The sequence below is a fragment of the Halichoerus grypus genome, chromosome 14 (genome assembly GCF_964656455.1).
Source record: "Halichoerus grypus chromosome 14, mHalGry1.hap1.1, whole genome shotgun sequence".
Lineage (NCBI taxonomy): Eukaryota > Metazoa > Chordata > Mammalia > Carnivora > Phocidae > Halichoerus > Halichoerus grypus.
The window spans coordinates 10,882,194-10,908,574 of record NC_135725.1 but is presented as its reverse complement, the minus strand read 5'-3'; the positions used below and the strand labels follow the sequence as shown (position 1 = coordinate 10,908,574).

Below are 26,381 nucleotides of genomic sequence, written 5' to 3'. Positions count from 1 at the left end.
TTGTTCACCACTATCTTCATTTGTTTCAAAAGAGAGAAAGTGCCAGGGGAGGGGGATGGGGGGATGCACAAAATGCAGGAAGGGGAGTGGGAGATCCAGGCTTCCAGTTATGGAATGAATAAGTCATGGGGATGAAAGGTACAGCATAAGGAATATAGTCCACGGTATTGTAATAGCATTGCATGGTGACAGACTACATGTGTGGTGAGCAGAGCATAACATATAGAACTGTCAAATCACTATGTTGTACACCTGAAACTATTGTAACATCGCATGTCAACTACACTTCAATTAAAAAATGATGTATTTTTTTAATCTAAGAAAAAAAAGAGAAAGAAATTAAAACCCTGAAGTTTTCCAGAACGTTCCAAATATCTGAACATAAACACATTGTGTGAGTATCTATGAATCCAATCTTCCTCATAATCTCAAAAACCCAACACAGGTAGAGGTCTCCTTAACATTTCTAGTCCACCAACTGGGAGAAGACCACGAACTTACCTCCATGCATCGCATCAACTCGGATCTTCAGTTGGCCAGGCCCTGTCAGCAAACTCTTGATGGCATTAAAGTCAAAGATGGTCCGAAGGAGGTTGAGATAGATATCTACTGGGTCCACTATCTCCACTAAGGGTAGGAAAGCAAAAGGAAACATCATTGACCATACCCATGAAGCATACTTGGAAGTGTAAAAAAGAATCACCACCCTCATAGCATGAAGTTCTGATCACAATTCCATCATAACCCTACCCATGATGCAGGAAGCCAAGTGTCCACTTGTATGCTAAGTCACAAATTAAGATACATTCAAGATCCTCCCAACTTTTCCGGTCACAAATGGGTACACATAATACAAGCTATACATTCCTCTTTGCAAATGAAGAATCAACCACAAAATAAAGTAGTTAAGATCAAACTGTGCCCTTTTATCCCACCTTCCTTCTACCACCTCCCTTCCAAAGAAGGCACACACCTCAATGCTAAGAGGCATCTTGGCACACCCAGGTGCCTCTCCTGTGGGGCTCAGCCAAAGAATGACTCAGAAGGCTTAAAACAAATCAAGGAGTGACTTCAGCAGTGACCCTTATTTTCTAAATGCCATTGTGCCCACTAAATCCAGGGTTAGAATTGGTGATGAAAGATACATTCCTGAGTTTGTATGAGTCTCTTGTGTGCCCAATCCAGTACCCATTTCAGGGTGAATGCCAGATATTTAGAAATCCTCATTAAACACAAGTATTCTGCAATGTTTGGCACCACCCAGTGACCAGGAATCCCAAACTAGTCTTTTCCAGTTATTTGACAGATACACACAATGCCAAATATTCATTACATTTTTCAAACTTGGCCATCAACATATAATTAACACTAAGAAAGTGTTTTCCTAGAATAGTAAATACTTGACTCTTTAGGCACTAAAATTTGTCCATAAGCCCTGCTTTTAAGTTCATAGTTAAATTTTGAAACATATGTATGTTGTTTTTCAAATTTTTCAAATATGTACTACTTTGGAATTCTGAAATACTTAAACCTGCACTAAAGATATTACCAATCCACCTTTAACAATTTTCAGTAAATTCCAGGTATAATATTTAATGAATGGAATTTTAATATGTTATATGAAAATATCCCTTCATCTGGTCAAACACCCATCTAAAAATATTTTTCCTTGCACTTAAATCAATATAGTATGTGTGCCTATTCAAATATAATGTAATAATTTTCTGATGAACACAAATCATTTTTAATCTTTTGGCCTGAGAGGGATATTAATTTATACAATAAATTAAGAATTAATCTGTATGAAATGTATACCTAAAAATGGTTAAAATAGTAAATTTTACATTATGTATATTATACCACAATAAAAAAATTAATCTATGAAGTAAAAGAGTACATTAGAAGTCCTACTCCACAATATAAGGTAATATTTTTGGCAATTTCATTCTGGTTCTTTAATTCTTGAACCACTTGCCTAAATATACTTGGTATTCATAGCAGATAACACATAGTAAACAGAAATGTAAAAAAACAAGGAAGCAAGTAGAAATCAGTGAAAATTGAAAGTTCACATCAAATAGTTCATGCTCTAGACCCCTTAAGGTGAAATGCCAAGGAATGATGTATTTCCAATTAACTCAAGCCTTGCTCAACATTTAAAACAGCAAGAACACAGCACATAAATTATCCCAAATGATTATCTCCAAATTCTTCTTGGGAGCCAAGGAATTCTTCTACCCACCTCCTGATATCCACAGCATTTTAGAAAACTCATCAAATTAGCAATATGGCTGCAGAAACAGCCTGAATCTGAGCTCACCAAAGATATGGGTCTCTTAGACAAGTATAAAAATTGTGAAGATACCAAAAGTAAATAAATCATTCATAACTTCTTCCTGATGGTAATGCATGATTTTTCCCAGTCATCTCACTGTCCGGTTTTTCCAAACATATGTAAACAAGCATATTTAAATCCATTTGTTTCATATAATATATCCCCTGTTCACAGTTGTCAAACCACTCTGTGTGCATGTGTGTGCATGCTCCCAGCTAGATTAATAAAAGGAGGCACCACTGTTTCCAGTATCACATTGCTTCCAGTTAATTTCTGCTGGTTAGCTAAGCAAGCAATTGACTCAAAATCCTTCAAGAAAAAGGTAGTAGTGTTGGCTTAACAGTGTGACCCCTCAACAGTCCATTTCAAGCTCTTCCTTGCCTGTCCCTCAAATGCCATGTGGCTGCAAGCCTGGTATTTAATCTTTTTAGCTAAATTAATTTACTTGTCAAATAAGGATAACATCTTAACACAGACCGTATTTAAGCATATAGGGCACTAAAGGAGTAACAAGTTGGTTTAGGGCTAATTGTATACGTTCTAGGAAAAAGCAATAGGATAAAAGAAGGGGGACATAATATGCATATATATGATATTAGTGATGTTATATTGTTCAATATTAATCTGTAAAATTAAAAGTTATAATCTGAGTACTTCAGAAGTTTCAGTCACTCTCTAGTATGGGATATTTGGGGCAATTTCATTCTGTGCTTTGCCTCAATCCATTTGGTACTTACTGAGTTCCTTCATAAAATCTCCTCACATAGTGCTTGGTATGGAATGGGTGATCCTTTGCACATTGAATCAAGTTGAACAGCATGGTTCTGGTTCTGACTTGGAAAAAAAAATGCCTACCGTCCATGCGAATTTTTAATAACCCCATTACCTTGTTGGTTCTCTTCTTAACTACATAAAATATTCCAGCATCTTCACTGTAATTGATTAGAAAAGTGAAGACATGTTTTGGCGATTCACGTCCTATTCTTGGAATGGCAAGGGAGTCAGCTATGACATTTTTCCTATGTTGAAAGTGATCTAGAGTTTGAGAAGTCATTTTTAAAAGCTGCCAGTTCTGAGTATCTTGGCTGCTCTCACCTCCCTGTACACCACAGTCATACTACATCTGCTTATCAAGTCACTCCCCAAATAGATAAACCAATCACTTTAGTGTGTGCACCCCCCTCATCCCAGAAAGCAGAGTCACCTCCACCCATGGAGTTATTCTGAGTTCTTCAAAATATAATCTATTACCTCTGAATGGCTTGAATTTGTTCTCCAGGTCAAATTCTTGTCTTCCAAGCCGAGATAGGTCAATTCGAAGATCAGGGCATATGGCATATTCCTCAATTGTTTTGCTGATCTGATAGATTTTGTCTGAGACCACATCTGGTGCAGGACCTACATTTGGAAATAGCACACCACCAAAAATAAATTTTTTTAAAAAGTGTCTGCAACTTCAATCAGAGGAATGTTACCTCCTTCACCACCAAGCAAAAGAAAGATTCATTTGTTCTCCAAACAATGGACAACAGTTCACCATTCAATTAGCCTCCATATTCCTTGTGTTGTATTCATCCATGATGGAGGAAATTTGGTCAGCTTCACCTGTTCTACATAGGCTAATAACCCATATGTTTGTTTGTCTGAATCCACTTCTGAGCAATGATACATCTTCCCTAAAAATAGTTTCACACCTGCCAGGGAAACCCGGTTATGTAATCAGCTTTTTTCAGGATATGAGACACCAACAGGATATGCACTTGACAGAAGTGAGGGATTCCAGATTTAAACTGTAGCCTCCCAAGTGCACCTAGAAAAAGAAAATACGACTTCTACTCCCAAGTCTGCTCCCTCGTTGAGGCAGAAGCTTGCCAGGGTTAACCGTTTTCCCCAACTCACGCTCTCTAGTGACTTCCAAGTTTTTAAAATGAGGTTTAACCAAAAATACTTGATGTGTTTCCTCACAAGGTCAAGAGGACAATTAGGCTGTGAAAGACTTTAAATGAACATGAAATCAACAGTTGGTCCGCCTTCCAATTTTCTTTTTAATTTTTGTATCTTACTGCAAGTCACTTAAGATTTCTTGCAACAAGTTTGGGAATCAAATGAGTACATTGAAAGATCTGAAATATCAATAGATAGGTTTTGTATGAATTATACTCACCAAGTCTACTGTAACTTTCAACTGAAAAGAAATCAAGAAATAATTTCTTTTCTATCCCAATCCTTCAAGCTACACTGTTCAATATAGTAGCCACTAATGATATGTAGCTATTGAGCACCTGAAATATGGCTAGTGAAATTGATACGTGCTGTGCTTGTAAAATACACATCAAATTTTGAACAGTTCATAGAAAAAATCTAATAGATTGCATTTAACTTTTATAGTAACATGCCGAAATAATATTTTCAGTATACTAGGTTTAAAAGTGCATCGTTCATTTCACCTTTTGTTTTTTACTTTTTTATGTGGCTACTAGAAAGTTTAAAATCATCTCCGACTCACAATGTATTTCTATTAGACGGTGCTGCCTTAAAGCATAGCACTGTTTTTGTCTCCCAATAAATGCTCATTGAATGTATAAAAAGGAACAGCACCTAAACACATCAAATTGTACACATTAACTATGTGCAGATTTTTTTTGTATATCTATATATATCTCAAGAAAGTTGTTTTAAAAATAAATACCCCCATTCTAGTGCATGGGAAAGAAGCCTAGTAGATTTTACCCATATTTCCTTGTCCTTTAGGAAAAGTAAAGACTGCAAAGAAACAAAAACAAAAACAAAAACATGGCCCTCCTCCTCCACTCCTCACCATTTTTTATCCTTCTGCGAAATGTAAAACAGTAAATAGTCCTGTTCAGTCTTTGCGTTTTTTATGCTTGTCCGATTGGAGAATGCATGAATATCTCCCTGCTCCCTTAGGTGCCACACTGTGTTCTTTGGCTGTGTCCCTCACTTTTAAACAGCCTGATTTAATGACAAAGTACACTGGTTTCCAAAAGTAAAACAACTTCTAGCAAGTTTGTTTTCTCTGATGCTACTCAACCACTCGTGTTGTTAACCTCACAGTTCATCAACAACCTCTGCATCCATCGACCACTTCCAAGTTCCTTGACATCTTCCGCTCTAATGAGTTTTCCTCTTCATTTTACTCAGTGGCTGGTAGAGTCATATCTTAAGTATTATTGTCTCTTGAAATCCTTTCAAAAATACCAAATTTGAGTGTCCTCAACCCACAGATTCCTTATCAGCCAGCTACTCTACTCCATACTTCTGCTGAACCTGCCCTTTCCTATACTGATGCTTACCATCACTTGATTAATCCCAGGCTATCCGTCCATTCTAGTTTCACTGGTCTCTAATCTCAGGCAAGACCCTCAGGTCCACCATTTCAGCCATACCTTTGTTAGCATAATAACATGAACCTACATTTATTGAAACTTACATATACCACCTTTCACACTTTACCTGGAATTCAGCACTCACAAAAAGCAGATGAAGGAGGAGTTATTATTACCCTCATTTTCCAAATGGGGACACTGAAATTTGAAGAGGTGGAGATCCTTAACCAAGGTCCTATCATTGGTAATAGACAGAGGCTGGATTTTGAATCCTAACCGTCCGATGTCAGCTCCGACACCCGTAACAAGTATAAGCCGTCTTGAGGCTGTGCCACATCTACACAGCCATTCCCCAACCCTGAGACATCACCATCATCCGCCCCCACTGCTGCAATTTCCAGACTCCCACATACTGTTGGAGGTAGTCAAAAATTACACCAATTGACTCCCCCTAAGAATGATGCTACTTAGCTTTTTGACTTCTCATGTATGAATCATCAATACATTTCCAAGAGTACCTTTTACAAAATACATCCCAAGTCCTTCCTCTCCTTGTCCCATTATCTCAGCAGGCAATTTTCTTCTTACTTTCTTTTTGAACAGGTATAGTAACTATTACCCCAAACTTTCATTCTGCACCCCTCAGAGTTGTTTTTTTCCCCATCCTTGCCTTCTCTTTCAGAAGTTCTGCCCCCTTCCCAGAATCTAGGCTCTAATTGAGCTCCACACCTTACTAATTCTGTGACACTGGCCAAGCTTTTTAAAACATTTTATTCCTCAGTAACTTCATCGGGTTGTTATGAGGATTAAATAAGATAATGTAAGTAAGTTCTGAGTATGGTGCCCAGCACACTGTAAGATTCTAAAAAATCCAGTATTTTTATTATGGATTCCATTTCCCCTCTAACATCTTCCTCTCTACTTAAAAACATGCTCAGAATGGTCCTGTCCTCTAAATGCACTTTAAAAGCAACATAGTTCCAGATGTGTCCTATTTCCCTGGCTGTGCCTACTAATTCTGTGGACACTTAGCTTTCTTTTTTTTTTAAAGATTTATTCATTTATCTGAGAGAGAAAGAGAGAGCGTGTGCAAGTGGTGGGGGGCAGAGGAAGAGAGAGAGAGAAACAGACTCCCCTTTGAGCACAGGGCCCACCAAGGGGCTCAATGCCAGGCTGGATGCCAGGATCCCAAGATCATGAGCTGAGCCAAAATCAAGAGTTGGATATCCAACCGACTGAACCACCCCGGTGCCCCAAGACACTTAGCCTTTTAATTCATTCCAAAAAAAGTATCTATACGACACACAATGAAAAGAGATGAATGCCTCTTCAGGAAAAAGAAATTACGGTAAAATTGATTCTACTTTGAGTAGGAAGAAACCAACTGAATCTTTCTTTGCCATTAGGAATGTTAGCTTCAGTAATGACGCCAAGACGATGCAAATAAGAAGAATTAAGTGTTAAGAGAGGGACTTTCAATGCAGTTAAAGGCCAAATGATAAATTCAATCCCCTTCCTGTATGGCTGAATAGGTCTCATTTCCTCCTGTAATTTAGTCTACAAAATGGGTATTTAAATAATAACTTCTTCCTTTATGTCTCATAGGATATCATAGAGATGACTGAGATGTTCTTGTAAGATATGAAATCAAATATAAATTCCAAATGCTTACTTGAAATCCATTGTTTAGTTTGGCAACTTTTATAACACATTTCTCTACTAATTGCCATTTTCTGAGCCCATTCAATTTCCTGTGTTAACAGCATAGAGAATAACTGAATATTGCCTATTTTTCTCCCTCAAATCCTCAGTAGCTGCTGCAAGACTAGATGTGGATCCTAGGTATGCTTTCTAATGAAGCAAAACTTCTCGAAGTATAGGACACGTCATAAGGTGTTTTTTTTTTAAAACACTTGATGTGAGTGAAGTTCATTTGTTTGGATCATGTCCAAAATGGCTGCAAGGAGGTGGAAATAATGAATATTCTGGCCTAGGCCAAAAATAATTCATAAAGGTTACTGTTGTTGGTTAAAATTCGGCTCCTACCTATGTATAAATGCAGACTCAGTGTCCTAGATTAAGAGACTTAACAATGAAATGCAATGCATAGTTCTTGGATGCATCCTGGTTTGAGTAAAACAGCTATAAATAACATTTTGGAGACAATTGGAAAAATCTGAATATAGATTAGGTTTTAGATGATATTAGAGAATTGGTGTTATTTTGTTACATATTTTGTTAGGTGTGATAATGTAGTTATGCTGGAATGTCTTTCTTTTTAAGAGATGTATTCAGAAATATTTAGGTGAAGGGCGCCTGGGTGGCTCAGTTGGTTAAGCGACTGCCTTCGGCTCAGGTCATGATCCTGGAGTCCCTGGATCGAGTCCCGCATCGGGCTCCCTGCTCGGCAGGGAGTCTGCTTCGTCCTCTGACCCTATCCCCTCTCATGTGTTCTCGCTCTCTCATTCTCTCTCTCAAATAAATAAATAAAATCTTTAAAAAAAAAGAAAAGAAAAAAAGAAATATTTAGGTGTAAAATGTCTTCATGCTGTAATTTACCTTAAAATCCTTTAGGGGAGAAAAGTGCAAAATGGAAAAATGTATATACATTAATATGTGTGTGTGTGTGTGTATATATATGTATATACATTAATATAAGAAATAGTGAAATAATTCTAAGCATTTCAGCAAGAGAAAGTCAACACTATAGGAAGGAGAGATGTCTACAAGTTACGCTAAAAAATCATTTGTCTGGCCTTGAGCAGCCATGTGAGCTTGAGGAAATAACAGCCTCTTGGGGATTTCTTCACCTATAAAATGACAGGAATGATCTAAATGACTTAGAGGGTCCGTTTCAACTTTAAAACCCAGAGTCCTTCCATATCAGATAAGCATCCATTATACAATCATTTCACTGTGCTGAGGAGGGCAGAGGACCAAGAGACCAAGTGGATTCAAGATCCCATTAGGCCACTTCCTTGTCATGTCACCTCAAGGGTTATGATGGTTGATTTTATATGTCAACATGACTGGGCCACAGGATGCCCAAATATTTGGTTAAACCTTATTCCTGTGTGTCTATAGGGCTGCTTCTGGATGAGATTAGTATTTGAATCAGTAGACTGAGGAAAGGAGAGTGCCATCCCCAATGTAGTGGCCTCATCCAACCCACTGAAAGCCTGGACAGAACAAGAGGCTGAGTGAGGGAGAATTCACTCTCTCTGTCTGGCTTCCAGCTGAGACACAGTCCTCTCCTGCCTTTGAACCCGGACTTGGACTGGAACTTAAACATCAGATCTGCTGTTTATCAGGCCTTTGGACTCAGACAAGAGCTCCGCCATCAGCTCTCCTGGGTCTACAGGTCTCCGGACTTTTCAGCCTCCATAATCACGTAAGCCAACTTCCTCTCTGGGCCCTGGGGCGGGCGAGACTGCATGCAGGCCCTTTAAGAGCCATCCCTCAGTTCGCTACAGACCTGAGGGTCAAGGGCACGAGCCTGCTGGTCTTCAAAGCCAGATATTTTGGGGGCTCATCTCTCAGGTGTCAGTCTTTTTTCTTTTTAATTTTTTATTATTACATTAATCACCATACATTACATCATTAGTTTTTGAAGTAGTGTTCCATGATTCATTGTTTGTGTATAACACCCAGTGCTCCATGCAGAATATGCCCTCTTTAATACCCATCACCAGGCTAACCCATCCTCTCACCTGCCTCCCCTCTAGAACCTTCAGTTTCTTTTTCAGAGTCCATCGTCTCTCATGGTTCGTCTCCCCCTCCGATTTCCCCCCTTCATTCTTCCCATACTGCTATCTTCTTTTTTTTTTCTTAACATATATTGTATTATTTGTTTCAGAGACACAGATCTGTGATGCAACAGTCTTGCACAATTCACAGCGCTCACCATAGCACATACCCTCCCCAACGTCTATCACCCAGTCACCCCATCCCTCCGACCCCCCACCATTCTAGCAACACTCAGGTTGTTTCCTGAGATTAAGAATTCTTCATATCAGTGAGGTCATATGATACATATCTTTCTCTGATTGACTTATTTCCCTCAGCATAACACCCTCCAGTTCCATCCACGTCGTTGCAAATGGCAAGATCTCATTCCTTTTGATGGCTGCATAATATTCCATTGTATATACAAAGCACATCTTCTTTATCCATTCATCTGTCGATGGACATCTTGGCTCTTTCCACAGTTTAGCTATTGTGGACATTGTTGCTATAAACATTGGGGTGCACATACCCCTTCGGATCCCTACATTTGTATCTTTGGGGTAAATACCCAGTAGTGCAATTGCTGGATCGTAGGGTAGCTCTATTTTCAACTTTTTGAGGAACCTCCATACTGCTTTCCAGAGTGGCTGCACCAGCTCGCATTCCCACCAACAGTGTAGGAGGGTACCCCTTTCTCCGCAGCCCCGCCAACATCTGTCATTTCCTGACTTGTTAATTTTAGCCATTCTGACTGGTGTGAGGTGATATCTCATTGAGGTTTTGATTTGGATTTCCCTGATGCCGAGCGATGTTGAGCACCTTTTCATGTGTCTGTTGGCCATTTGGATGTCTTCTTTGGAAAAATGTCTGTTCATGTCTTCTGCCCATTTCTTGATTGGATCATTTGTTCTTTGGGTGTTGAGTTTGATAAGTTCTTTATAGATTTTGGATACTAGCCCTTTATCTGATATGTCATTTGCAAATCTCTTCTCCCATTCTGTCGGTTGTCTTTTGGTTTTGTTGACTGTTTCTTTTGCTGTGTAAAAGCTTTTTATCTTGATGAAGTCCCAATAGTTCATTTTTGCCCTTGCTTCCCTTGCCTTTGGCGATATTTCTAGGAAGAAGTTGCTGCGGCTGAGGTCGAAGAGGTTGCTGCCCGTGTTCTCCTTTAGGATTTTGATGGACTCCTGTCTCACATTTAGGTCTTTCAACCATTTTGAGTCTATTTTTGTGTGTGGTGTAAGGAAATGGTCCAGTTTCATTCTTCTGCGTGTGGCTGTCCAATTTTCCCAACACCATTTGTTGAAGAGACTGTCTTTTTTCCATTGGACATTCTTTCCTGCTTTGTCAAAGATGAGTTGACCATAGAGTTGAGGGTCCATTTCTGGGCTCTCTATTCTGTTCCATTGATCTATGTGTCTGTTTTTGTGCCAGTACCATACTGTCTTGATGATGACAGCTTTGTAATAGAGCTGGAAGTCCGGAATTGTGATGCCACCAGCTTTGCTTTTCTTTTTCAACATTCCTCTGGCTATTCAGGGTCTTTTCTGGTTCCATACAAATTTTAGGATTATTTGTTCCATTTCTTTGAAAAAAGTGGATGGTATTTTGATGGGGATTGCATTGAATGTGTAGATTGTTCTAGGTAGCATTGACATGTTCACAATATTTGTTCTTCCAATCCATGAGCATGGAACATTTTTTCCATTACTTTGTGTCTTCCTCAATTTCTTTCATGAGTATTTTAGTTTTCTGAGTACAGATCCTTGCCTCTTTGGTTAGATTTATTCCTAGGTATCTTACGGTTTTGGGTGCAATTGTAAATGGGATTGACTCCTTAATTTCTCTTTCTTCTGTCTTGTGGTGTATAGGAATGCCACTGACTTCTGTGCATTGATTTTATATCCTGCCACTTTACTGAATTCCTGTATGAGTTCTAGCAGTTTTGGGGTGGAGTCTTTTGGGTTTTCCACATAAAGTATCATATCATCTGCGAAGAGTGAGAGTTTGACTTCTTCTTTGCCGATTTGGATGCCTTTTATTTCTTTTTGTTGTCTGATTGCTGTGGCTAGGACTTCTAATACTATGTTGAATAGCAGTGGTGAGAGTGGACATCCCTGCCGCATTCCTGACCTTAGGGGGAAAGCTCTCAGTTTTTCCCCATTGGGAATGATATTCGCTGTGGGTTTTTCATAGATGGCTTTTATGATATTGAGGTATGTACCCTCTATGCCTATACTCTGAAGAGTTTTGATCAAGAAAGGATGCTGTACTTTCTCAAATGTTTTTTCTGCATCTATTGGGAGGATCATACGATTCTTGTTCTTTCTTTTGTTAATGTACTGTATCACATTGATTGATTTGCGGATGTTGAACCAGCCTTGCAGCCCAGGGATAAATCCCACTTGGTCGTGGTGAATAATCCTTTTAATGTACTGTTGGATCCACTTGGCTAGTATTTTGGTGAGAATTTTTGCATCCATGTTCATCAAGGATATTGGTCTGTAATTCTCCTTTTTGATGGGGTCTTTGTCTGGTTTTGGGATCAAGGTAATGGTGGCCTCATAAAACAAGTTTGGAAGTTTTCCTTCCATTTCTATTTTTTGGAACAGTTCCAGAAGAATAGGTATTAATTCTTCTTTAAATGTTTGGTAGAATTCCCCTGGGAAGCCATCTGGCCCTGGGCTTTTGTTTGTTGGGAGATTTTTGATGACTGCTTCAATTTCCTTAGTGGTTATAGGTCTGTTCAGGTTTTCTATTTCTTCCTCTTTCAGTTTTGGTAGTTGATACCTCTCTAGGAATGCATCCATTTCTTCCAGGTTATCTAATTTGCTGGCATATAGTTGCTCATAATATGTTCTTATAATTGTTTGTATTTCTTTGGTGTTGGTTGTGATCTCTCCTCTTTCATTCATGATTTTATTTATTTGGGTCCTTTCTCTCTTCTTTTTGATAAGTCCGGCCAGGGGTTTATCAATCTTGTTAATTCTTTCAAAGAACCAGCTCCTAGTTTCGTTGATCTGTTCTTTCGGTTTCTATTTCATTGATTTCTGCTCTGATCTTTATTATTTCTCTTCTCCTGCTGGGTTTAGGCTTTATTTGCTGTTCTTTCTCCAGCTCCTTTAGGTGTAGGGTTAGGTTGTGTACTTGAGACCTTTCTTGTTTCTTGAGAAAGACTTGTATTGCTATATACTTTCCTCTTAGGACTGCCTTTGCTGCATCCCAAAGATTTTGAACAGTTGTGTTTTCACTCTCATTGGTTTCCATGAATTTTTTTAATTCTTCTTTAATTTCCTGGTTGACCCATTTATTCTTTAGTAGGATGCTCTTTAACCTCCATGTATTTGAGTTCTTTCCGACTTTCCTCTTGTGATTGAGTTCTAGTTTCAAAGCATTGTGGTCTGAAAATATGCAGGGGATGATCCCAATCTTCTGGTACCGGTTGAGACCTGATTTATGACCTAGGATGTGATCGATTCTGGAGAATGTTCCATGAGCACTAGAGAAGAATGTGTATTCCGTTGCTTTGGGATGGAATGTTCTGAATATGTCTGTGAAGTCCATTTGGTCCAGTGTGTCATTTAAAGTCTTTATTTCCTTGTTGATCTTTTGCTTAGACGATCTGTCCATTTCAGTGAGGGGGGTGTTAAAGTCCCCCACTATTATTGTATTGTTGTCAATGTGTTTCTTTGCTTTTGTTATTAATTGCCTTATATAATTGGCTGCTCCCATGTTAGGGGCATAGATATTTACAATTGTTAGATCTTCTTGTTGGATAGACCCTTTAAGTAGGATATAGTGTCCTTCCTCATCTCTTATTACAGTCTTTGGTTTAAAATCTAATTTGTCTGATATAAGGATTGCCACCCCAGCTTTCTTTTGGTGTCCATTAGCATGGTAAATGGTTTTCCACCCCCTCACTTTCAATCTGGGGGTGTCTTTGGGTCTAAAATGAGTCACTTGCAGACAGCATATCGATGGGTCTTGTTTTTTAATCCAATCTGATAGCCTCTGTCTTTTGATTGAGGCATTTAGCCCATTTACATTCAGGGTAACTATTGAAAGATAGGAATTTAGTGCCATTCTATTGCCTGTAAGGTGACTGTTACTGTATATTGTCTCTGTTCCTTTCTGGTCTATGTTAGTTTTAGGCTCTCTCTTTGCTTAGAGGACCCCTTTCAATATTTCTTGTAGGGCTGGTTTCGTGTTTGCAAATTCCTTTAGTTTTTGTTTGTCCTTTTTACAAAAGGAATTGATAAGTTGTTTGAAAAAAGAAAGAAGAGGATTTAAGAAAAAAAGAAAAAAAAAGGGAGAGACTGTGATCAGGCAGGAGAGTAGAACAAAACCATACACAATAGATTTAGAGTATATTTTAATCTGTTAGAAGAAACTGTATCTCAAAATTTTAAAGACAGAACAACTTATATTTATATGCCAAAAATAAGGGTAACTACTATGAAGGGATAGAATATGACTCTAAAATGAAAAATAAAAATGTTTTTTAAAAAAGGGATTGATAAGATGTTGGTTGAAAAAGGGAAAAAGAAAAATTCAAATGAAAAAATTAACTTTGAAAGACTAAAAAATCATGGTAAAAAAGCCATGAATTCCATGTGCAGTATTCCCCTAGCGCTGGAGTTCTGCCGTTCTCATTGATCGGTAAACTTGGTCTTGGCTGGCTGTTCTCGCTGATCTTCTGGGGGAGGGGCCTGTTGCCGTGGTTCCCAAATGTCTTTGCCGGAGGCGGAATTGCCCCGCCCTTGCCCGGTCCAGCTAAGTAATCTGCTTGGGTTTGCTCTCCGGAGCTTTTGTTCCCTGCAAGCTTTCCGTACAGCTTTGGAGGTGGAGAGTGAAAATGGCGGCCTCCCAATCTCCGCCCCGGAGGAGCCGAGAACTCGGGGTCCTGCTCCTCAGTGCGCCCCCAGAGAAAAGCCGTCAGTCACTCCCGTCTCCCCGGTCTCCGGCCACACTCCGTGCTCACCCGGCCTGTGACCGCGCCTTTCTATCTGGCACCCGACCCCGGGTGGAGTCTCCAAACCCAGCAGATCCCTGCGGTGCGCTCCCGCGCCTCTCCTCCCGGGGGAAGAAGGTGAGTCTCCCCGGATCTGCCGCTTGTTGGGTCCCTGCTGGAGGAGCAGTGGCCCGACTGTGCCGCGGATCACGGTTTATAGCCACCCCGAGCTGAGAGCCCGCGCCTGGGCTCCGTCTCTGCAGCCGGCTTCCCTGCTCCGATACCTGGGAGCTGTGCCGCACTCAGGCACCCCCGGTCTTTCTGTGACCCCGAGGGTCCTGAGACCACACTGTCCCGCGAGGGTTCCAGCCCCGCTTAGCCACCGGAGTGACGTCCCTCAGCGGAGCAGACTTCTAAAAGTTCCGATTTTGTGCTCCGTGGCTCTATCACTTGCCAGAAGCGGCCGACGGAGGCCCCTCCCCCGCCGTCTATCCTCCCGAATATCGCCTCGGATTCACTTCTCCACACGTCCTACCTTCCAGAAAGTGGTTGCTTTTCTGTTCAGAGAGTTGTTGCTCTTCTTCTCTTCGATCTCCTGTTGAGTTTGTAGGTGTTCAGAATGGTTTGATCCCTATCCAGCTGAATTCCTGGGACCAGACGAAATCCAGGTCTCCTACGCCTCCGCCATCTTGCTCCGCGCCCCCCCCCCATAGGTGTCAGTCTTAAAAGCTGGAGTACCCAGTGTAGAGTACAGACCCCTTCTTCCTCGGAGAGAAGCTCATGGTTTTGCATTCTTTCCAGATGGTGGATTATTTCGCCAGCAGTGCGGTTTATGGTGAGGTTGTGTCCCAGCCTCTCCTACCCACTTTGACAGTTTCCCTCTCATTTGCCCTGTGTAAAGGGGCTGCTCTGCTAGTTTTTAGGGTTTTTTCAGAGGAAACTGGTCTATATATCTGTAGATTCAGTGTGTCCATGAGAGGAGGTGAGTTCTGGATATTCCTACGTCACCATCTTGAACCAGAACCCAGCCAGTTCCTTATAATAAATCTCTATATAGCCTACTGTTCTGTTCCTCTGGAGAAACCTGACTAATACAGCTCCTCACTGGAACTTTCTGAGCCATTTCCCCTCCACCTTGCTTGTCTACCATCAGAGGGTCATTGTAAGACTATGATAGCTGAGGCACATGGATGGCACAGTCAGTTAAGCATCTGACTCTTGGTTTTGGCTCAGGTCTTGATCTCAGGGTTGTGGGATCGAGGTCCACATCAGGCTCCATGCTCAGTGTGAGTCTGCTTGAGATTCTCTCTCTCCCTCTCCCTCTGCCCCTCCCCCTGCTCTCACACATGCTCTCCCTCTCTCTCTCAAATAAATAAATCTTTTTTAACAAATAAAACTACAATGACGTAAGAGGACAGAAATCAGGATGATTAAGGCGTATCCTAAGCCACATACCTCCATTGGCAACATTGAACTTCACTCCAAACTCTCCCCCTGGTCCTCCAGGGCAATGGCTGGCTGTTAGGATGATTCCACCAGCTGCCTTGATCTTCCTGATGATGCAGGAAACAGCAGGTGTCGACAAGATGCCATTCTGTCCAATAATCAGTCGTCCAATCTAGATCAGCCAAAAAAAAAAAAAAAAATCAATCCAGTTACATTGGATCAGAGGCATTTCAATGGGAAGTGCCCCAGGCTCTGTTAACACACAGTAAATCACTTGACAAAAGGAACTGAGTGGGCTTCAGGTTAAGGGATGAAGGAGAGCTCTGGCATTGTCTTTCCAACACCTTTGGGGCACCCACATCTAGCAGTCAATTATCAAGCTGCAAACTGGATCTGCCTCATTGATATTTAGTAGTTTGAAACATCCGCTTTTGATGACCAAAAGGTTAGCTTGAACTACACAAGACGTTCTGAGTTTGTTACTGGCTTAGAAACTCTACACGTGAACATGCTAGAAATTATAAGAAAAAAGAAATGGAGTGCTTCTCTGCTTCACCCCCTTCTTCTCTCTTCCTCAGGACAAGCTCATACCGGAGGGCCCTGGCTTACTATAGCCTCGTCATACAGCGGGTGTATTTAACTGCCCTCAGAACGACCACTCTTATGAAGACAAGAATTTTATTTCTGCCACTGACAACATGTGCTGGAGACACCAGAAAAAACTCTCCAGTCATTCCAGGCAGAGATCTGGAGGTCATCCATGGGTGTGGTCAGAGTCTTTCTAGAGCTACAAAATTGACTTTAAAAAAGGAAGCCACACAGCCCTGCAGAGTATTACTCAGTATGCTTTGTCTTAAAATAGAGACCAATGTCATCCAATCCAGTGGTTCTCAAATGTTACGACAATTCAGAATCCGAATGAAGCCCTACAATTACCAATACTCAGACTGCATCTCAGACTAATTATATTGGAATATCTGGGGGTAGAATCAAGGCTGCATAGTCTTTAAAGCTCTACAGGTGATTTCCACATTCAGCCAAGCTTGGTGATCAAATCCCCTTGTTAAGAATCAGCAGCAAGGCCATCACCTATGAGCTTGGTAGAAATGCAGAACCTCAAGGTCCACTCAAGACCCACTGAGGAAGAATCAATAAGTACCTTAACAAGATCCCCTCCCCCCTTCCAGCTAATTCATTTGTCCATTAAAATGTGAGAAGTAGTGCTGTAATCCCACAAACCAAGTTAAGCTCTAGCATCCAGCTCAACACCAAAATTCCTCTGGCACCAACTCCAGCATTGCTAGAAGTAGGTGCTGACCAAATATGAAAATGAGGAAGATACAGGAAAAAATGTACAAAGAGCAAACACAAGAGCTCCAAGAACAAAGCAGTCCGGGGATGATTTAGCATGGGAAGACCCACAACATCCCCAGAGTACATATTTTCAAGTGGAGGAGGCAGTTCATAAACAAATAAGCCTAATAATAATATTTACTAGTTCGATATGTATTGGGAAGGAAATCGGCAGGGTTCTGTGAAAGAGAATAATGGGGTGTCAATTTTGATAATAAAAATAAACATGATAATAAAATAATAGCTAAGGGAGCTTGGATTTTTATCTTAAGTGCAATGGGAATTCACTGAAGAGTTTTAAGCAGTGGAAGTGATGTGATATCATTTACATTTTAAAAGATCACAGAAATGAGTAGTCCAAATGATCTTTTCAGAAAGCAAGTCATATCATGTCAGCAAAATATGTCAATGACAAACCCAAAGTAAAGCCAAAGTCATCATCATATTCTATGAGGCCCTGCATGACCTGACCCCCATTACCTGGCATCCTCTACTTCCCTCTCTCCTCGGCTCCAGCCACATTGGTTGGTTTACTGTTCCTCAAACACATCAAGCGTGATCAGGGCCTTTGCATTTGCTCTTTCCTCTGCTTTGGACACTCTTACCCAGATATTCATATGCCTCCTTCTCCTATCCTTTGGGTTTCTGTCCCAATGTCAACTACTCAGACATAGCACCCTTGGCTGACCAATATAACACAACACCCACACATCCCTAATTTTCCTATTTTCCTCTCTTTCCTTTACCCTGTTTTAATCTTCTGTATTACACATATTGCCACCTAATATTTTCCATATTATTCATTTACTTATTTCCCAGCTATACAGAAGCTCTAAGGGCTTTGTTTTATCCACTGTTATATTTTGAGAACCTAGAACAAATCTAGTCTGTAGTAAGATCACAATAAATACGTTGAATGAATTCACCGAAAAAATGAATGAATGGCTGCTATGTGAGAAATGCATTAGAGTGACAAGAGCCGAAAGAGGAAGATCAGATGGAAGAATATTATAGTGGAGCCGAGTGTGGACAGTGTCTTGGACTAGGCTAGAGGCAGAAGAAACGAAGAGAAGGGATTCTATTTGAGACTCTTTTTTGGAAGGAGAATGAAAAGAACACATAGTAGAATGAAATATAAAAGAGAGGAACTCTGGTAGCCAGCCTTCAAGATGGCCCCCAATGATCCTTGCCTTCTGGTATTTGTGCCTTCGTGCAGTCCCCTCTGAATAAGTCCCACACTGAATAAGGCAGAACTGGTGATTAGTAGAACACTGTAGAACTGAGAGTGCATGACTTCCAAGGTGAGACCATAAATGACACTGTTGCTTCTACCTTGCTGTCTTGGATTGTTGACTCTGAGGGAGACCAGCCACTCTGTCATGAAGACACACAAGGAGCCCTGCATAGGCACCCAAAGGGAGAGGAACTGAGGTCTCCTACCAATAGCCAGCAGCAACTTGCCAGCTGTGTGAGTGGGCCATCTTGCAATGGATCCTCCAGTTGCACCAAACGTTCATATGACAAAGCCCCCACCAACATGTGACTGTGACTTCATGAGAATCCCCAAGTCAGAACAACCTATCTCCTGTGAGTAAAATAAATATTTGTTGCCATGTTAGGACATAAGTTTTGTCATAATTTCTTGCACAGCAATGAACAACTAATACAAGGGCAGTGAGGAAAAGAATCTACTCCCAGATTTCTACCTTTAATAACTTAAGGGATGATGGTGTCATTTGTCAAGATGGGAAAGACATTGGACAATAATTATACTCATATTGTTATCCAGAGCCATTATAAATTATGTTCCACATGCTCTTGTTAAAATTTATTTAGTCATTCAACTCATCTTATTGAGGATTACCATGAAAGAGGTGATGTTGAAGACCCTACAGATACAGCAATAAATATGGTTTAGTCACTGCCCTCAAGGAATAAGTCTGTAGGTTCATGAATCTGAAAAATATTTGTAACCTTTGTTCATATTTTTCTGTCTCTCCCATTTTTAAGAATTGCTTGTAAAGAAACAACCTTTGAAGGGGGAAGGTGGGGGGGCCGGGGTGGCTCAGTCGGTTAAGCAGCTGACTCTTGATTTCAGTTCAGGTCTTGATCTCAAGATTGTGAGTTCAAGCTCCATGTTAGGCTCCACTGGAGCCTACTTAAAAACACACACACACACACAATGTAAAGTTATATTCACTTTGGGGCTAGGACTTGGAAAAAAATGTAGAAATAAATATATACAATTTATTTATCAAGTAGTTGAGATTATAGACCAACTTTTTATCTTAACTATATTTCAGTTATTTCTTGTTTGAAAAGGTAATATATATTCTGTTTAAGAAGGTTAATGTGGGCGCCTGGGTGGCTCAGTTGGTTAAGCGACTGCCTTCGGCTCAGGTCGTGATCCTGGAGTCCCAGGATCGAGTCCCACATCGGGCTCCCCACTCAGTGGGGAGTCTGCTTCTCCCTCTGACCCTCTCCCCTCTCATGCTCGCTCTCACTCTCTCTCTCTCAAATAAATAAATAAAATCTTTAAAAAAAAAAAAAAAGAAGAAGGTTAATGTGAGGGGCGCCTGGGTGGCTCAGTCGTTAAGCGTCTGCCTTTAGCTCAGGTCATGATCCCAGAGTCCTGGGATCGAGTCCCACATCGGGCTTCCTGCTCGAGCCCCACATCGGGCTCTGCTCGGCGGGAGGCCTGCTTCTCGCTCTCCCACTCTGTCTCTCACTGTGTTCCCTCTCTCACTGTGACTCTCTCTGTCAAATAAATAAAAATCTTTTTTTTAAAAAAAAAAAGGTTAATGTGAGAAAATATACTTGAAAAAAAATGCCAACCTTTAACATTTTGGTTATAATTGGAGGATTAACAGAAGATTAAATTCTAGTTATCTGGAAATTTTACCTATGCAGGTGTGCTCATTAGCCCACCACTACCAGAAAAAAGAGGTAATGCTGAACACTGTATATAAATTTAATTGCGGGACATCTCACGCATGATAAGGGCTGGAGGAGCTGCATGAGAGCAAGTGATAGAGCTTCTAAAGTTAGACATGAAAAACCATGAAGATATTTGTATCCCCTGCAAATGCTCCCTAAAAGGGGATTTGAGCAGAGAATGATTTTAAGAATCAAGCGGGTAGAATGACCTATTCTGTGAATACTGATCAGCCTTCTTCCCCTGTAGCCACTCCTGTCATTGACCAATGCGTTCAGGAAAAAAGTGATCATGGTGGCAAGGAGGGAGGTTATACATGGACTCAGCAACATGGATTTCCTCTCACCAAGGCCAGCCTGGCTACAGCCACCAGTGGGCACCCAACAGAAACCAAAACTGAGTCCCTAATATGGCACCACTCCCGGGGTGATCAGCTAATCCCCCGGTTGCAGGTTGATTGCATTGGGACCACTTCCATCGTGGAAGGGGAAGAGCTTTGTTCTTACTGAAGTGGACGCACAGAAGAGAAGATACACCCAGAAGAAGAAGCACTGTGAAGACAGAGGCAGAGATCAGAGTAAAGTGGCCACAAGCCAGGGAATGCCAAGGAATATGGCAGCCACCACACCAGAAGCTAGAACAGGCATGGAATGGTTCACCCTTAGAGCCCCCAGAGGAAGTGTGACCCTGCTGGATTTCAGATTTCTGGCCTTCTTCTAGCAACTGATAAAAGAAATATAACCTTTGGAAGCCCTGTTGTTTAAAGAAAGAGCACTCAATTTCAAAGTTAAAAGATCTAGATGTGAGTCTTGCCTCTACCCCAGAGGAGGACAAATCACTTCACCTTTCTAAGGCTTCTTGTCTTCATGTGCAAAGCTGAGAATCTTAAGATGAGATCCCATAAAGAAAAACCCTTTGTGAAATTAAGCACGACATAAGTTACCATTATCCTCCTCGAACACTTTTTTTTTTTTAAGATTTTATGTATTTATTTGAGAGAGAGACAGAGCACAAGCATGGGGAGGGGCAGAAGCAGAGGGAGAAGCAGACTCCCCACTGAGCAGAGAGCCTGATGCGGGACTCGATCCCCGGACGCTGGTATTATGACCTGAGTTGAAGGCAGAGGCTTAACTGACTGAGCCACCCAGGCGCCCCACCCTCCTCGAACATTTAAAATTCATTTTTTTTTAAGATTTATTTATTTATTTTGAGTGAGAGGGAGAGGGAGAGAGCATGTGGGTGAGTGGGGGGAGGGGCAGAGGGAGAGGGAGTCTCAAGCAGACTCCCCACTGAGTGCAGATCGTGGGGCAGGGTTTGATTGCACGACCCTGAGATCATGACCTGAGCTGAAATCAAGAGTCAGACGCTTAACTGACTGAGCCACCCACTAAAATTCACTTTTAGACAGCAGGTTATCCCTTAAGCTACCATTTCACTTTCCAAAAAAAGTCCTAGAAATACTACCTCCGCCAGTGCAGCAGAGGATAGCTTGCAAGAAGAAAATGATCTACTTACATAATTAGCCTTGCGTTTGTTTAGGGCATTGGAGCGGGCAGCGTCTGACTTTTACTCCTGAGTGAAACCCAGACCACAAGGCGGGGGGGTGGGGGGGGCCGGGGGGCGGTCCACATCAAGGTGTCCTGCGGCTCCCTCCCTGACCCTCCCCCAGCGGGCACTGGGGGAATCGCCACTCCCATCCCTGTTCGGTCTGGCTTTGGCTGGAGGAAAGGGAACCAGAGTGGGCTGCACCGGCTCCTGGGAACATGTCCTTCCGTTCCCACTGGCAATGAGGCGCGAGGGGGCCCCTAATGCACTGTCTCGTACACACGCAATAGGCGGTACACACGTATGGCTCCCAGGATCCACAGGAAGCCACGTGAGCACTATCACACAGGTGCCCGCAGACCTACCTGAGGCACATGCTTTCCCAGACACACAGATACACAGACAGACACAGCTTGAGCTTGTTCCTACCCAGGCAGGACTTCCAAAGGCTTGGGCAAGAGAGGATATAGCAGGGCCCAGTGTGCAATTAGCCACATTGCCCAGGGTGCCCTTACTTAATCATCTCTCTGTGTCTAGTCTCCTAAACTGATGTGGGTACCTCCCACCGATGCTTCAACCTCTCCTGGACTGCATCATTACTGCTCCACCCCCGAATGGGAATCAGTGTGCCCTCCACATGCCACGGACCAGTGTCCTGAAAAGAGAACATTTTATCTCAGAAAGCTTTCTCCCAGTCTGGCCATTTCTTTACACCCGGCGCCATATACAGCTAATTTTTAAGATGATTTTCTTTCTCAGGGCACCTCGGTGGCTCAGTCAGTTAAGCATCTGACTCTTGATTTCAGCTCAGGTCATGATCTCAGGGTCGTAGGATCAAGCCCCTGCCTCGGGCTCTGTGCTCAGTGGGGAGTCTGCTTGAGGTTCTCTCATTCTCTCTGCCCCTCCCCCCAATTTCTCTCTCTAAATAAATAAATAAATAAATAAATCTTTAAAAAAATAATAATTTTCTTTCTCATGGCTCCCTCTTTCAGAACACTAACAAACTCGTCTTCTAAATTAGATTTAGCAATGAGTTCAGTTTCTAATTAGCTCAAAGTCCTAGAGAGCAGTGATGGGCAGTTGAAACCCACAGGCTAGGATCTCAGAGTAGAGGCAGATTTTTTACTCCAAATGAGTTTCTCCCAGGAACATAACACTAATGAACGCAAGATTGTTTTCATGTGTGAACTCCCTTCAATATGACTTCCCTCCTATGATTTCCTTTGAGCTTCACATAAGTCATTTTTTTAAAAAGAGTCCCAAAGAGAGACAAGGAAAAGTAAGCATGACATTCCCCAATATCCTCCACTCACTGTGTGATATCCCTGTCATTTCCAAAGTGAATCAGAGAGCGAAGAGAGCCATAAACAGAAGCTTCCTTGATGGTTCCCAGAGTGTTGTGCGGACCACACAACCACCACCACAGCCATCTCCAAAGTGCACAGAAAGCCATATACACAAAGATGCCTGTTTCCTGTCTTCATAGTTAAACAAAAACCAAAACCCACAAAGCAAGTCCAAAGCCAAGCCGCCATGATGGCAGGGCTTTGGTCTCTTGGTCCCAGCTGTCAGAGGGGCGTGTCAGCCTTTGTGCAGGGCTGCACATGAGTAAGCCGGAGATGGCTAAGTGGAATTTTGAGAAATAACAAACTCAAGACATGGATGTGGTTATCCAAACATCAAGGGACTTCTCCATTTGCACATGGATAATGATGCAGTTATATGCTTTGTTACATGGAGACCAGATGGGAGCCACTGAGCCCATCCTCAGCTTCCTGTCCCCCTGGAAGTCTTTACACACACACTTCGGGGCTGGAAGGAGAGATGAGAGTCCACCAGAATCAAACCAAGATGGATTGTTAGGACATTTGGCCCCTAACATCTGAACAGGTGCAGAAAAGTCATGGGCACCCAGAAGTTTGGCTCAAGTTCTATTCCTCCACCAACTCACCAATTCTGGATATCTCATTGAGGATCAGGCAATCGAGCTTTCCTCGGGTGCAAAATGGGGGTGGTGACATTAGAACTTATGTCCCTCCTAGTAATTAGGTAATTCAGCACTTGGAAAATACTGAAATCTTTGCCTTGATGTATAGGACTTGGCTCACTGAAATAAGAAAGGACCTGTTTGTTGTTATTTTATGAGGTGCTCAACCCAACTGAAGACCTGCAGAGGAACCACTGGATCTACCTGGGTCAAGCAGGCAGAGTTGAGTGCCCTGAGATAAACCGGGATTTTCATATCCAACAGGCAAGGATCCAAGGCCTTCCCTTCTGCCCCTCCCTCCCCCATTTGCTACGTGACTTCGGGCAAGATCCCTCTGTGTCTTGGGTTTGTTATCTAAAAGATGGGAGGTGAGAAGAAGTAACGTAAGCAAGCTCCAGTTCAGTGTCTTGCACCAAATAAAGACTCCAGGAGCTTCCATTGCCTTCTTTCCTCTTCCTCGAGCCATTTCTTAATTCTTAAGTATGAATTCCTTAATTCATAGTCATTGAATGAATCTGTTGTTGTTTTGCTAACCTACAGTGGTTTTCTAATTACAAATATATATATAAACATACATACATGTTCCTTTTTTGGACATTTAGGAAGCACACATAAGAAGAAAATAAGTCATCTCTGTATCTAAAAATGAGCACTGTTCACATTATGTGTGTACCCTTTGTGTCTTGGTATCTCTGTTTCTCTCTCTCTCTCTTTCATTTACATATTTCCATATTTTTACAAAAGGGATTATTGTGTCATCTACATCTTTCACTTAATATATCCAGCCCTTCCCTTGGTCTATGTTTCTGTGTCACTAAATACTCTCCCACAATGTGATTTTAGCATATGTATAGTCTTCCAATATTTAAATGTAGCATCATTTACTGACCAATATAAAAGTGCTTTTTGGGGCACCTGGGGGGCACAGTCGGTTGAGCATCAGACTCTTGGTTTCGGCTCAGGTCGTGATCTCAGGGTCCTGAGATCGAGCCCCATGTCTGGCCCTGAGCTCAGTGCAGTCTTCTTGAGAGTCTCTCTCTCCCTTCCCTTCTGCCCCTCCCTCCCCCATTTGCATGCATGCATGCATGCTCTCTTTCTCTCTCTCTTTAAAATAAATAAAATTTTTTAAAAAGTGTTCTTTTACCTGAAGTTTTTATTTGTGAAACTAAAAAATGTTTGAGTACTAAACACAGGCTATGAAATAAATTAAACTGAATATAGCTTGACAACAATGAAATAGCAAATTAGTTATAACATGCCTACATAAATACAATGTCTTCTTTCTTCTTTAACCACCAAGCCTGCTCACTGAGAAACTGCTGAAGTCCATGGTAAGGAGTGACGGGACCAGGTCTGTACCCTCATCTTGACCTGGATCATTTCATTTTCATATCTGCGCCTCTGACTTGTACTATCTGCTAGGATATGCTATGCCAACCTGCTAACTTACCCATGTTGTTGAGCTCACTGCAGAGAGCTGCTCTTGCAAGACAGATTCTCGCCTAGAACAGTATGATTTCTTCTACTTATATTTCTTACTATCGGCCCATCCAACTCTAGCCCAATTCTATTTATTATCCTAGAAACATTGGTCATTTAGGAACACTTAGCCACCTCCTTTGGTTCTATGTAGTCTTCAAACATTTCTGACATCTGGTCTACTCTCCTGTTGAAGACATCCAGGGAAGAAGATATATATTTGGGGGAGGGGGTATCCTGTGCACATGCACACATACATATGCTACTTGATAAACCCTCTAAATGTTTAAAAACACTTTCCATCTGGCACCTTTATAGGTAGACAGGAAATATATATATACATATATATATACATATATATATATAAAACAAAGCTATATATATAACAAAAAACTCAGTATCTTTGGCATCTTTATAGATAGAATATATATGTGTGTGTATATACTTATATATATACACATACTGCAATATATATGTGTGTGTGTATTGCCTACATATTCCCCCCCAAAAAAACTCAGTCTCTACAGCCATGTGTTTTTTCCCGAGTAGTTGTCACAATCAATTAAAATGCATTTATGTGGCTTTTAAAATAAATTCCATCAGACCGGTTTCCGTCTGGTTGGGAAACAATTACTGCCCATTTGCTAAGTGCCCCCACTCCTCATACTATGTTCCAGTGAACTAAAGACCTCTGGCAATAATAGATTTACAACTCAGCAAGATTAAACAATTTACCGTTATTTATGACAGCAGGGCTGGGTTTTCTGTATTATATTCCACATTAGCATCTGTCACTTTACATTTGGGAGATCCTGTCCAAAAAAAGATTATGCCTCCGAACCAAACATTCAGCAAGGCTGCGGGAACAGACACCCTGACAAACATCCTGACAAAATACTTTAATGCATCTCTAGCGTCGGCAGCTGTGCATTTTCAGACAACTCAGCAGATTAGCATGGAGTCTCTTAGCCTCTGCTTGCTCTGTTCCTCTCAGTAATCTCTCATATGGCCCAGTCCATTAGGCTTGAAAATCCTCATGAAATGAGCAGATTAAGATCTGGCTTCAGTAGGGGGGGTGGGGTCCGCTTGAATGCAACCGGAGCCTCAGAAAGGTTTAAGGTGGAAAAGCATGGCATTGATTCAGCTCATTCATACCAGGAAATAATGCACAGACCCCGCAAAAAAAGTCCTTGGAGTTAAAGTCTATGCCAGAGCAGCTGTTGTCACCTCAAGTACTGTGGCAGGGTATGTGTGCATGAGCGAGTGTGTGTGTGTGT

At 41.5% G+C, this 26,381-nt stretch overlaps 1 protein-coding gene across 1 annotated transcript in view; it reads right to left on the bottom strand.

The window, feature by feature from the left end:
- PGM5 (phosphoglucomutase 5) overlaps positions 1-26,381 on the bottom strand; it is a 194,989-nt gene that overhangs the window by 159,735 nt on the left and 8,873 nt on the right. The window contains exons 2-4 of the mRNA XM_078062323.1: positions 15,815-15,977; positions 3,587-3,733; positions 502-627 (exon numbers count right to left, since the gene is read on the bottom strand). Of these exons, the coding sequence (XP_077918449.1) occupies positions 502-627; positions 3,587-3,733; positions 15,815-15,977 (436 nt within the window). The remainder of the gene's footprint in view (positions 1-501; positions 628-3,586; positions 3,734-15,814; positions 15,978-26,381) is intronic.